This window comes from Panulirus ornatus, chromosome 11, assembly GCF_036320965.1.
Source record: "Panulirus ornatus isolate Po-2019 chromosome 11, ASM3632096v1, whole genome shotgun sequence".
Taxonomy (NCBI): Eukaryota; Metazoa; Arthropoda; class Malacostraca; order Decapoda; family Palinuridae; genus Panulirus; species Panulirus ornatus.
This window is the reverse complement of record NC_092234.1, coordinates 64,775,216-64,789,538: the sequence shown is the minus strand read 5'-3', so window position 1 is coordinate 64,789,538 and position 14,323 is coordinate 64,775,216. Positions and strand designations below refer to the sequence as shown.

At 38.7% G+C, this 14,323-nt stretch overlaps 1 protein-coding gene across 1 annotated transcript; it reads right to left on the bottom strand.

The window, feature by feature from the left end:
* Positions 1 to 2,377: 2,377 nt before the first annotated feature.
* Positions 2,378 to 13,207, bottom strand: Ubi-p63E (Polyubiquitin-63E). The gene is made up of 2 exons (XM_071667234.1): positions 12,618 to 13,207; positions 2,378 to 5,826 (listed from the first exon to the last, which is right to left on the bottom strand). Exon 2 carries the CDS (start codon positions 5,817 to 5,819, stop codon positions 2,622 to 2,624), a length of 3,198 nt encoding a protein of 1,065 aa, XP_071523335.1. The 5' UTR covers positions 5,820 to 5,826; positions 12,618 to 13,207; the 3' UTR covers positions 2,378 to 2,621.
* Positions 13,208 to 14,323: the final 1,116 nt, after the last annotated feature.

Here is a 14,323-nt window from a genome sequence, read left to right as displayed (position 1 = left end):
CCTGTACGCTAATTTCTTCACTTGCTCTTCTTGTTAACGAGTTCATTTCGTTCGCTTCGTCTTGGCCATCGCTGTCTTTGTCTGAGACATTTACTTGATTTTTGTTGCCGGATGCAAAAATTATCACTTCTCAGAATGTAAGTGTCTGAATCAAATGAAGATTCGCCTCCCCCCCCAGCCTTCCTCTTTTTTTTACCTTACGCATGGGTAGATTTAGTTAGGTCAGATCTGGGTAAAAGTCTGATTCCTTTCTATATTAGCCATTATTATTTTTCATATCCCGACCTGGTTGCGAGCCTTGACTGTTCGGTCCCTGGGTCCATCATGGCTGCCCCTGAGACAAACACATCCCGCATAGGAACTCTAACTATACCATTAGATTTTTTTTTTCATTTTCCCATCAGAAACACGATGAATATTTCACGTTTATTCATTCGCGAAAATTATGTACTATATTTGGTTTTGCAGTATTATCTCAAGGCTTTGGATCCACTGAAAACCATGAGCTATCTGCCTCCATTCTTTTATAACAATAGCAATGAACTTCGTTAAACCTCTTTATCAAAATAAAGGGTAGTTTTCGTAAGTGAAAATGGCGACAAACTCAAAATTATTTCTTGTATAATTGGTCTATTACAAGTGACCGTAATTAGCTACGTTTTTTATCTTGACAAAAACATAATTTGTATTTTCAATGGATAACAATAGTGTTTAGATTTCAATGGCCTTTGGGTTCATGTAGACTCACTATAACATTTGTTACGTCTAGCTGGTACAAATTAAGTCTGACTTTAGATTAATCAGTGGTAGTGGAATCAATCACCTCTTCCTCCGACACGAACTCTTCTTCCAATCCATGGTATCACGCTTCATGGGCAAGTCCCCAAACATTGATGTTATGAGGCTCAAGGTCCGTCTCACTTTTCCACTGCTTCGCCCATTGTTTTCCTAATTCTACAACTGTCGTGATACTGTGACATCCTCTCACCCGCAAGCTGAGATACTATACTTCGTATATTTGAACGTTCACCATAGGGAACAGTTGAATTCCTCCCATGCGGATGGTGGAGGGATTGAAGCCCTTACGTTCTCCATTTTCAATGATTCAGAACATATCTCCCACCCTACCCATATTCCTGACTGTCGAGACCACAATCCTAATATTTTGGATTTATTTTTTTCAATCTAAGCAACTGTTGGTGGATAACATACTTAAGGTTGACCGTGATAACCCCTCTAATCGTCCTGTCGCTTTGACATGTATTCAATCCGTCCTTAACTTTCATATCCTCATAAATATAAATGTCCTCTCTGATCATGTGTGGCTTCCGTAAACAGAGATCCGTTCGGGATATTCTTTCCTATATCATCATCCTAGAGATTTTAGGAAACCCTATGTAGTTGCCTTTGATACATCTGTTAATGACAGGGTGGCATCGAGACACCTTGAAACTCTAGGCTTTCTTCCCTCAAAACTCTTCATTCTTTTGCCGTTCTGTCGAAATGGTTGTTGATGGATCACCATTCCCCTTTTATATTATACAAACCACTAAATGCACTATGACAACACTGCATTCCTCATCTTTTCACACGATCTGCATCTCGTCTCGTCAGCACTAAGCTTGGACAGGAAAACTATCGAAAATTCCTCTCCTTTGATTCTCATTCCAGATGCATAGTATTACAAACATTCAACCTTTCTTGTAAAAGTAAACACTGCGGAAACGGACAGCCTCTAAAATACTGATACAATTATTTCTAAATATTAAATTTGCTCCCGGACAAGTAACGAGTTTACACAAAAGGACTGATCAGTCCTTGTATGGAATACTGCTCACCTGCGGTGGTTCTAGCTTTGCCTCCTTGACAGTGATCGAAAGCAAACTAGTCCTATTTAAAAATATAACCCGCTTGTCCTATGCCATAATATTGGTTCACCTTTACATCTACAGGATTACCACTTGTTAATGCTCCTTTAAACCAATTGCGCTTACACTAAGTAGCAGCTTGTGCGACGGTATTACTGTGCCTAAGGGTAAACTGTTTCGATCAGTTCCTTTCCATAAATCTTTAAGCTTTGAAAACCTCTACACTTATTCCTTTCTCAATAACTGAGGTCTGACATTTTCTTATCTTCAGATTTAGTTTCTCTTATTAACCTCCATGAATCAAGGCCCGGACTTGATTGCGTTTTTCTTTATGGATAAAGCTCTAAGTGATGTATTGAAAAGGCTGTAAATGTAATATACCTCATTTCCATTAGTTGTTGGTACCTGCAACTTTATCACTGATAACCAATATCTTACTACTCCTGCTTGTAAACATTTTACCATTTTAATATAACATTTTTCAGATTCTAGGGTTAAAAAAAGATAAATTTCATTTGATTTTTTATTTCATATACAGTATTAGCCAATGATTGTATGATAAAGGCCATGAGTGAAAATGATAATGAAATTTATTTGGTATCCCTAGCACATATATAAAAAGTAAAAAATAATAAGTGCACATAAAATAAATCCTCTAACTTGACATTTCGAAGGAAAAAGCCGATGTGCAAACAGCAATGCCATAAGCGTACTTGAAATGAAATGGAATTGTTAACATTCACAAGTAAAGTTTCACTGGCCACCACGAAGCCTGAGAACCAAGTGAAGAGTAGACTCCTTCTGAATGTTGTAGTCGGATAGAGTACGGCCATCTTCCAGCTGCTTGCCAGCAAAGATCAGTCTCTGCTGGTCTGGAGGGATACCTTCCTTATCCTGAATCTTGGCTTTCACATTTTCAATAGTATCAGATGGCTCAACCTCCAAAGTAATAGTTTTTCCAGTGAGTGTTTTTACGAAAATTTGCATACCTCCACGAAGTCGAAGAACTAAGTGGAGAGTAGATTCCTTCTGAATGTTGTAGTCAGACAATGTGCGACCATCCTCCAACTGCTTACCAGCAAATATCAGTCTCTGCTGGTCTGGAGGTATTCCTTCCTTATCTTGAATTTTTGCCTTCACATTTTCAATTGTGTCTGAAGGTTCTACTTCAAGAGTGATTGTTTTTCCAGTAAGGGTCTTCACAAAAATCTGCATACCACCTCGAAGACGGAGAACCAAGTGAAGTGTAGATTCCTTTTGAATGTTGTAGTCCGAAAGGGTACGTCCATCCTCTAACTGCTTCCCTGCAAAAATCAGCCTTTGCTGGTCTGGAGGAATACCTTCCTTATCCTGGATCTTCGCTTTTACATTCTCAATAGTATCAGATGGTTCAACCTCAAGGGTGATAGTTTTCCCAGTCAGGGTCTTTACAAAGATCTGCATACCACCACGAAGCCGGAGAACTAAGTGCAGGGTGGATTCCTTTTGGATATTATAATCCGAAAGAGTACGTCCATCTTCAAGCTGCTTACCAGCGAAGATTAGTCGCTGCTGATCAGGGGGAATTCCTTCTTTGTCTTGGATCTTTGCTTTCACATTCTCTATGGTATCTGAAGGTTCCACTTCAAGGGTAATTGTTTTCCCAGTAAGGGTTTTCACAAAAATTTGCATGCCACCTCTGAGGCGAAGAACCAAATGCAAAGTAGATTCTTTCTGAATGTTATAGTCAGAAAGTGTGCGGCCATCCTCCAACTGCTTTCCTGCAAATATCAATCTCTGCTGGTCAGGGGGAATACCCTCCTTGTCCTGAATTTTAGCTTTAACATTTTCAATTGTATCAGATGGTTCAACTTCCAATGTAATCGTCTTCCCAGTCAGAGTCTTCACAAAGATTTGCATACCACCACGAAGCCTAAGAACCAAGTGAAGAGTACTCTCTTTCTGGATGTTGTAGTCAGAGAGAGTACGGCCATCCTCCAATTGCTTACCAGCAAAAATAAGTCTCTGCTGGTCTGGTGGAATCCCTTCCTTATCCTGAATCTTGGCCTTCACATTTTCAATAGTATCAGATGGTTCAACCTCCAAAGTGATGGTTTTTCCTGTTAAGGTCTTTACGAAAATCTGCATACCTCCTCTCAGTCTGAGCACCAAGTGAAGAGTAGATTCCTTTTGAATATTGTAATCAGAAAGAGTGCGGCCATCCTCAAGCTGCTTACCAGCAAATATTAACCTCTGCTGATCTGGAGGGATACCTTCCTTATCTTGAATTTTTGCCTTAACATTTTCAATGGTGTCTGATGGCTCAACTTCCAGCGTGATTGTCTTGCCTGTCAGTGTCTTCACAAATATCTGCATGCCTCCTCTCAATCGCAAGACCAAGTGTAGTGTAGATTCTTTCTGGATATTATAGTCCGAAAGTGTACGACCATCCTCGAGTTGCTTACCAGCAAAGATCAACCTCTGCTGATCTGGTGGGATACCTTCCTTATCTTGAATTTTTGCCTTAACATTTTCAATGGTGTCTGATGGCTCAACCTCCAATGTGATTGTTTTGCCTGTGAGAGTCTTAACAAATATCTGCATGCCTCCTCTCAATCGCAAGACCAAGTGTAGTGTAGACTCCTTCTGAATGTTGTAGTCCGAAAGTGTACGACCATCCTCAAGTTGCTTACCAGCAAAGATCAACCTCTGCTGATCTGGTGGGATACCTTCCTTATCTTGAATTTTTGCCTTAACATTTTCAATGGTGTCTGATGGCTCAACCTCCAAAGTGATTGTTTTGCCTGTGAGAGTCTTGACAAATATCTGCATACCTCCTCTCAATCGCAAGACCAGGTGTAATGTAGATTCCTTCTGAATGTTGTAGTCAGAAAGTGTACGACCATCCTCAAGCTGCTTACCAGCAAAGATTAACCTCTGCTGATCTGGTGGGATACCTTCCTTATCTTGAATTTTTGCCTTAACATTTTCAATGGTGTCTGATGGCTCAACCTCCAAAGTGATTGTTTTGCCTGTGAGAGTCTTGACAAATATCTGCATACCTCCTCTCAATCGCAAGACCAGATGTAGTGTAGATTCCTTCTGAATATTGTAGTCTGAAAGTGTACGACCATCCTCAAGCTGCTTACCAGCAAAGATTAACCTCTGCTGATCTGGTGGGATACCTTCCTTATCTTGAATTTTTGCCTTAACATTTTCAATGGTGTCTGATGGCTCAACCTCTAATGTGATTGTCTTGCCTGTAAGAGTCTTTACAAATATCTGCATACCTCCTCTCAGTCGCAGGACCAAGTGTAGAGTAGATTCTTTCTGGATGTTGTAATCTGAAAGTGTACGGCCATCCTCAAGCTGCTTACCAGCAAAGATTAACCTCTGCTGATCTGGTGGGATACCCTCCTTATCTTGAATTTTTGCCTTAACATTTTCAATAGTGTCTGATGGCTCAACCTCTAAGGTGATTGTCTTGCCTGTAAGAGTTTTCACAAATATCTGCATACCTCCTCTCAGTCGCAGGACCAAGTGTAGTGTAGATTCTTTCTGAATGTTGTAGTCTGAAAGTGTACGACCATCCTCAAGCTGCTTACCAGCAAAGATTAGCCTCTGCTGATCTGGTGGAATACCTTCCTTATCTTGAATCTTGGCCTTAACATTTTCAATGGTGTCCGAAGGCTCAACCTCAAGTGTGATGGTCTTGCCTGTAAGGGTCTTCACAAAAATTTGCATACCTCCTCTTAATCTCAGAACCAAGTGAAGTGTAGACTCCTTTTGAATATTGTAATCTGACAGAGTGCGACCATCTTCAAGCTGTTTGCCAGCAAAGATCAACCTCTGCTGGTCAGGTGGAATACCTTCTTTATCTTGAATTTTTGCCTTCACATTCTCGATAGTATCTGAAGGCTCAACTTCTAGGGTGATTGTTTTCCCTGTTAGAGTCTTGACGAAAATCTGCATGATGTACCTGTGAATAAAGATAAAAGTTAGAAAGGCATAGTCTATGCTAATAAAGTCAAAAGGCAATTTATAACCTACTCACACAATGGCATAAATGTTCTCTACTAAGAGCCTTATCCTGGATACTGCCATATCTTTCACCTACATCCCAGTAATGTTCAACACAAGAATCAAAATTTATCTTATCTACCTTTAACTGTATAGATACCAGATTCATCCTAGTTTCTAAAAAAAATACTTTTCATGTAAAGAATTTACCAATAGAGCCTTTCAATGAATAAACTCGGAAAAATAAACATGACCCTGCATGAATGTGGAAGTCCAAGATTCATTTTAATATATGAAAAAAGTTGAAAATGTCTACTGGATTTGATTAATCATGTACATGATCCACCAAAATTTGAAGATCTAATGACTGAAAAGTCAGTTAATGTTTGAATTGGCCACCAGCTGACAGAAAATAGAAAAGTTTACATGGTTCTAGGATATAGGCAATTTGGGAAATTTATGAAGTTCATGGAATAATCAGTGCGAGAGCACTTCAATCCATAAGTAATCATTTTTTCAGTAAAATCCTAAGGCTTGGCAATTTAAAGAAAATGTAATGTAATGAAATCTAATATCAGAAATACCAGGTAGACGTACTAGTCAACTTTCTTTCAGACACCTCTGAACTGCACTGAATAAAAAAACTTATATAGGAAATAGCTACTTGGACTCTAGAGGGAAATTTGTCTTATGTTTACTGGATTAAAATAATAGATTGTTCTTTTTAAAATGAAAGGCCAGCTGGGACACTATTTCCTAAGTGAGAGTACAGACACTGGGAAACAGGGTAAAAGAGTACTGGAGGGATAGAAATGGTGGAAGATGGAATGGCATGATATATATAACAATCCTGTGAAGCTAGTGCAAAACCAATATCATTAAGGGAGAAAGGTACTTGCCCTGATCACTGACAAATTAGCTCCACAAAGGAGGTATATTGTTGCCAAACTTTACCGAGGATATATATTGTAGCCAAACTCTTTGACGATTAGAAAGTTTGAATAAAAGCGAACAAGACTCCAACAAGATTTAGTTTCATCTACTGAACCACAGTATACTGACTGGAACAAGATTTTAAGCCATATATGACTGGGAATAAGATTTTACACCATATTTTATTTAAGTCCTCAACTTGGTACTTAAGGAGGAAGAGAAAAAATGGAAATGCTTTGAATATCTAAAGATAAATCTTTAACAAAGCTGGGAAAGCAAGCATTACCAGAGTCAAATCAGAAGGGGAATTTGCCCAAGTGGTACTTCTAAAGGGAATCACTTGACATTCCTCCATTTTCACAATCTACAACATTTATATAGAAAACAAAACTAGTCATGGGTATAATGACTAATTTGGTATCAGTTTGGCATTAACTGAAAATACAAGAGGACCCGCCATAAAATTTCTATCAAATTTCGCAATCTACTCGTGTTTTTTTTCTCAAGTGAGATTGCCCATTGGCAGCCACAACAAATGTTGGAAATGAAATTAGTATTTACAAAAAAGGATGACTCATTTGATCTCAAGTTATTTGGTTCACACGAAAGTATTCAACATGAAACAAATCAAATGACATAGGATAAAAAATTAATCCCTGCAGATCAAACCAACTAAACTGGAGTGGTAAATCCAAATGTAGAAAAATCTGATGTACAGGGTTTAGGAATGCCTTACAACAAAGGAATTGGAAATGGCGGGAAATGGCGAATAGTATGCAAGAAAGATATATATATATATTGGGAAGGATCACAATTTTGCGCGTGATCAAGATATTCCTACGAGTCCACGGGGAAAATGAAACACGAAAAGTTCCCAAGTGCACTTTTGTGTAATAATCACATCAGGGGAGACAAGAAAGAAATATAACAGTCAGTTGATATACATCGAAGAGACGAAGCTCTTCGTCTCTTCGATGTATATCAACTGAGTTATATCTCTCTCTTGTCTCTCCCCTGGTGATGTGATTATTACACGAAAGTGCACTTAGGAACTTTTCGTGTTTCATTTTCCCCATGGACTCATAGGAATATATATATATATATATATATATATATATATATATATATATATATATATATATATATATATATATATATAATTTACCAAGTGCAAGTTCAAACAAACTACTAAGGGATAATTGTCAAATATATCAGGAAAATTGTATGGGAGGGTATCGATTGAGAGTGGTGAAGGAATGTACAGAGCATAGATTGTGGAGGTACAGTGCGGCGATGTGTGAATTAGGAGTTTGCTCTGAAGAACACATGCGAGAAATACTAGTAAAACGGATTTGTATGTGGCATTAATGGATCTGGAGAAGGCATATCATAGGGTTGACGTAGATCTGTCAAAGGTATCAAGAATATAAAGTGCAGGAGGCAAGCTGCTAAAATCAGAGATATTTTCATCAAGGGTATAAGGCATGTGTACCGTGTACAAATGGGAAGAAATGAAAGCAACTGGTTCCCAGTGAAGACTGGTCTGTGGCAGGGGGATGCGATGTCACCATGGTTGTTTAATTTGTTTGTGGACATGGTGGTTAATGCAAGTTTTGGAGAGGTGAATATGCACCCATATATATATATATATATATATATATATATATATATATATATATATATATATATATATATATATATATTAGGATGGTACTGCACTGGTTGGTAAGGATATTCAATATATGTATGGATCATGGAAGTGCCTGAGGATTGGCAGAATGCATGTATAGTGCCATTGTGCAAAGGCAAAGGTGATAAACGCGAGTGTTCATATTACAGAGTACAAGTTTGGTGAGCATTTCTGGGAAATTATATGGGAGAGTATTAATTGAGAGGGTCAAAGGCATATACGGAGCATCAGATTGGGGAAGAGCAGTGTGGTTTCAGAATAGGCAGAGGATGTGTGGATCAGGTCTGTTTTGAAGAATGTGATACTTAGAAAAACATATGGATTTGTATGTAGCAATTATGGATCTGGAGAAGGCACATTGATAAAAGATGTTTTGTGGGAGGCATTACGAGTATATGGTGTGGGAGACAAGTAACTAGAAGCAGTGAAAAGTTTTTAAGGATGCAAGACGTGTACGAGTAGGAAGAGAGGATTGTTTGGTTCCCAGTGAATGTCAGTTTGCAGCAGGGGTGCATGAAGTCTCCATGGTTGTTTACTTTATGGATAGAGTTGTTAGGGAGGTGAATGCAAGAGTTTTGAAGATGGGGGCAAGTATGCATGCAGTCTGTTGTGGATGAGAGGGCTTGGGAAGAGAGTCAGTTGTTGTTTGCTGATGATACAGCGATAGGGGCCGATTCGGGTGAGAAACTGCAGAAGTTTGGCAAAGTGTGTGAAAGAAGAAAGCTGAAAGTAAATAAATACGAGCAACGTAGATTCAGTAGTGTTGAGGGAAAATAAATTGGGAGGAAAGTTTGAATGGAGAAAAACTGGAAGTGAAACATTTCAGGTATCAGAGTGGATTTAGCAGCGGATGGAACCCAATCACAGAGAGGGGGAGGGAGGCGAAGGTTCTGGACGAGTTGAAGAATGTGTGGAAGACGCAAATACCTTGGAAAGCCAAAATGGGTGTTTGAAGGGATAGTGGTTCCAATAATGTTTTATGGTTGCAAAGCATGGGCTACAGATAGGGTTGTGGAGGAGGGTGGATGTGTTGGAAATGAAATGTTCGAGGACAGTATGTGGTGTGAGGAGGTTTGATCAAATAATGAAAAGGTAAGAGATGTGGTAATAAAAAGTGTGTGGTTGAAAGAGAAGAGGGTGTATTGAAATGGTTTGGTCACATGGCGAGAATGAGTGAGGAAAGATGGACAAAGGATATGTGTGTCATGGTTGGAGGGAGCGAAAATTGGGAGACCAAATTGGAGGTGGAAGGATGGGGTGAAAAAGATTAAGTGATCAGGGCCTGAACATTAAGGAGGGCGAAAGGCGTGCAAGGAATAGAGTGAATTCAATCGATGTGGAATACCCGGGTCAAAGTGCTGTCAATGGATTGAACCAGGGCATGCGAAGCGTTTGGGGTAAACCATGGAATTTTGTGGGGCCTGGATGTGGAAACGGAGCTGTGGTTTTGGTGCATTACACATGACAGTATGAACGAATGGATGAAGGCAGCAAGTATGAGTATGTACACATGTATATGTATGTATACGTTGAAATGTATTGGTATGTGCATGTGCGTGTGGGCGCTTATGTATATGCATGTGGGTAGGTTGGGCCATTCTTTCGTGTTTCCTTGCGCTACCTCGCTAACGCGGGAAACAGACTCGTGTGTGTGTGTGTGTATATATATATATATATATATATATATATATATATATATATATATATATATATATATATATATATTATCCCTGGGGATAGGGGATTAAGAATACTTCCCAAGTATTCCCTGCGTGTCGCAGAAGGCGACTAAAAGGGGAGGGAGCGGGGGGCTGGAAATCCTCTTTTTTTTTTTTCCCCAAAAGAAGGAACAGAGTTGGGCCAGGTGAGGATATTCCAAAAAAGGCCCAGTCCTCTGTTCTTAACGCTACCTCGCTAACGCGGGAAATGGCGAATAGTTTAAAAGAAAAAAAATCTTTTAAAGGAGAAAGAGCAAAACTGAAGAACTCGAGCAACCAAGGACCACATTAAGTAACAGGCATTGAAGTGGGTATAGCATTTCGAATGACAGTAACATAAAATAGGAGGCTGATAACATGCAAGATGGTACCTAATGAGAACAGGTTGAAGATAGCCAAAAGTCTCGCATGGTATTACAAGTGGTAATGCATAAAGTAAAACAAAACCATGTTTCAAGTCAAAAGATAGATTCAGAGTGGTTCATCTGGTACTTATATATCATATGCCTAAGTGAGGTGATATGAACTGGCTGAATGCATTTAGCAGTACAGTGCCCTTGTACGTAAAAGAGAACAAAATGTATACTCAATAATTAGGTGCTGTAAACAAATGGCAGAATGCATATGCATCATATACGAAAGCATCACCGTGGATTCAGATATTACAACGGATCTGTGGACCAAATGTTTGTTTTAAAAGTAGTAAATCTCTGAAAAGCTATTCGTATATGCACACGAATCTGTAATAAACCTTAAAAGCATTTTTCATGTTGGTTCCATTTATCAATAAGTACTGGAATGGAATGCTTAAACGAATGCAGTTTTAGAGCTTAAAAAGGCAGGTCATAAGTTAATCAGAATGGTAAAAAAAAAAATCAAGTTAGAATGAACCTAAATACTATGTCTAGCGAAAATATCTTGCAACAGCAGAATACGTCAAAAGTTGCAAATTATGCACGTGTACATCACAACCATACTTTTGACCAGGCTTGAAAACTGGTCTATTTGACATCTTACACAAACATACTACAATCATACATTCCTTGTACTCTAAATTCAATTCCTCGTCAAAATGATTCATCGTATTCTCAACTACAGTTTCAAGTAAGTACTGTACTACTTTCAATTCTAACGAGTGAAAAGATAAAAACAAAGGTAGCAGAACATGATTCCATGCCATCCAGTCGCATTAAACAAAGAGTATAGATGGTAATGCAATCCTAAACCAAAAAGGCTATAATCAATACTCTGGCTTACCTCAAAACAAGACAGCACTTCGGGAAAATGTTTATATAAAATAGACAAACAAAATTTGACCTAAAATCAAACTAAATTTCCATTAGAAATTTAATTTATATAGCCAAGATCTATCTAGCTGTGCTTCAAATCTAATTTACAAATACATTTACAATTTCCAAAGCTGGCTCCGTTGTAACAACTGGAACCAGAGCCTCGAAAAATCCAACCTCTACAGCATTTTATATCATTCAAAAACTTTAAAAAATTAAATACCTCAACGGTTTACACACAACACAAAAAAATCCTTCCCATAATGATATTTCCCTCCCATTATAATGTGCATGGTGCAAATTTCTAAAGGTATTTTTCTACTGTTTCCATAATACTCCATGCATTTACTCCCATCATTTCTCTGCATCAAAGCCCTGACCATTTTCTAACGTTAAATTAAGGCATTAACTTTACTCCATAAAACCTATAGAACAACTATTTCACAGATACTGGGGAAAGTGATGGAAACCAACCAACCGCAGCATTGATCCTACAGTTGAAAACTAGTGTCCCACTCTCTCCGCCTCCCTAATAACCCTAGAACCAATATAACCTAACATCGAGATATCACATCACGAGTAACATCCTAATATGAGCGTCCACTGCCCTATGTAACCTAACAGAGATATCTCATCACGGGTAACACCTAATATCCACATATCACATCACGAGTAACATTCTAATATGAGCGTCCAGAGTATTTACTCCCCTAAACCAATACTTCAATCCATATGATTAAGCCATGATTGCCTTAAATGTCCAAGACTGCACCTTACGCAATGGGTATAACCATCTCCGAAGGGGTACACATCACAATTCCCCGAAGTACTAATGTGATTCAGTCAAACATTGAGAATATACACAGTACACTACACATTCCTGGAACACAAAGCAGCAAAGTAACACTTCGTCCTAAAACTATCAAACGTTTACATCAATATAACATCTACAATATAACATCTGATATTTTCCTGGTCGTCGTGATCACGGAACTTTCCTCAAAATGGCGGCACTAATTTTCCCAATCAGCAAAATGATTCATCTAAAACTGTAATGCAATCATGTTATTTGAATGTCACCAACACACGTTCTACGTATAATCAAAAACACTTGACGTACCGAACTTTACAAATGGACGTAGAATATATACACTGTGACTAGGGGCTCTTGCTTCACAAATTACTCCTCTGTGGTACAGGGGATTTCTGACGACGACGCGCGAGACACCAGTATTTATACAGCTGATCACGTGATCGAATCTGCGCGCGCACAGTGTGCCAGATTGTATGATGGTTCACATTATTTGCTTTTCATTTCTCGACTTATGTGGAAATAATGAAACCCAGTCCACATAATGGTGTGTCTATATTAGTAAAGATTTTTAAAGTCATATCGAATAAAATCTGAAATGTGTCCGTAGAAAACTGGCATACTGCGACACTAGGTATCATGACAGGTGACGGGTCACGGAAGTACGGTGCCTGTGTATTTCCAGAACGTGCTAGAACATGGCCGTTTCCTTATTCCTAATGATTTACTTTCCATCGTTCAGCTTCGCTAGGTGTTTCAGCCGTAGGCCTCTCAATTGCCAGTGTCATTTTGACCGAAAAATCTTTAAAATTTCTTCAGCTGTTACGGATGGTGTCAATAGGTTTCTAGACCATACTCCTGTCAGCCGCGACACCAGGGTGCCACTGGCATTGCCCAGGGCTGCTGCAAGAGTGTCAGTTCATTTCGTCAACTGATGTCTTGACTTCTCTGATAGTATTTCATATGGGATATATGCTGAAATTCCCAGCATTTTTGTTGTTCGAAGCTTCAGTCGCGGACAAAATTCCGCTTAAATACCAAGACAATCAAAATATAGGTTGATTAAAGAGTGAGAGAAGAGACAAGGAAAAGTTTTTACATATCATCAAAAAGTAAAAACTCTCTTAAATGTGCTACGTCATAGTTACTGGAAAAAACATGATAAGGTAGAGCGTTTCAAAGCTGCGAGGTGTAGGAAACGAAACATCAGAACAGCTCACCTTTGAGTTACCTACTGCCACACAGTAATCATGCGACGCAGCAGCTTGATCAGAACTGTGTGGTCTACCTACTAGGGGTACACAAGCAGCCAGCTCTCGGGTACAAAAACCAAAGTAATGTGTATGGGAAAAGGAAAGTGAACCAACATTGCAGGTTTGAGTTTTTAAATTGGCTTGAGAGAAATTATAAGTCGGATAACTTTCGACTTCATTGTATCAAGCAAGCTTGGAGAGCTAGAACCACCCCAGAAGTAAGAGCAGTACTCTATTCAAGGACGTATCAACCCTGTGTATAAACGAAACAACTATACTGAACAATAATAATTTCGACATGTAAACAAGTCTCCCAGTTTCTTAGAGGCAGATTTATCTATTTCCGTGATGTGAGGTTTCTCAGATGGAGTAGTTGTTACAATAATAATACCAAGTATGTCCATAGAGTCCAGAGGTGGAATTATAGAACAATCTAAGGGGAGAGCAAAATCGTGAGGATTTTCCTTTTATTGACTTTGTCATTGCAACAAAGTATCTTGTGAAAATATTCACTTTCTTCAGACCTGGTCCTTACAAATTCAAGTTATGCCACTTATAAACAGGTTTAACCTGAAATATAACTTCCCTATGTTCAAAACATTAAGAGTATCCTACCACTTGTTATGGATCTTTATCTCCCAGCAACTGAGAAGTTGTGGCATAAAACACTCATTTGGAAATTTGCTGGAGTTATGCCAGTTTTAAAAAAGTTTAACCTGAAACTTAACCTATCTCACACACTGAACAAAATTCCGCTTTTTG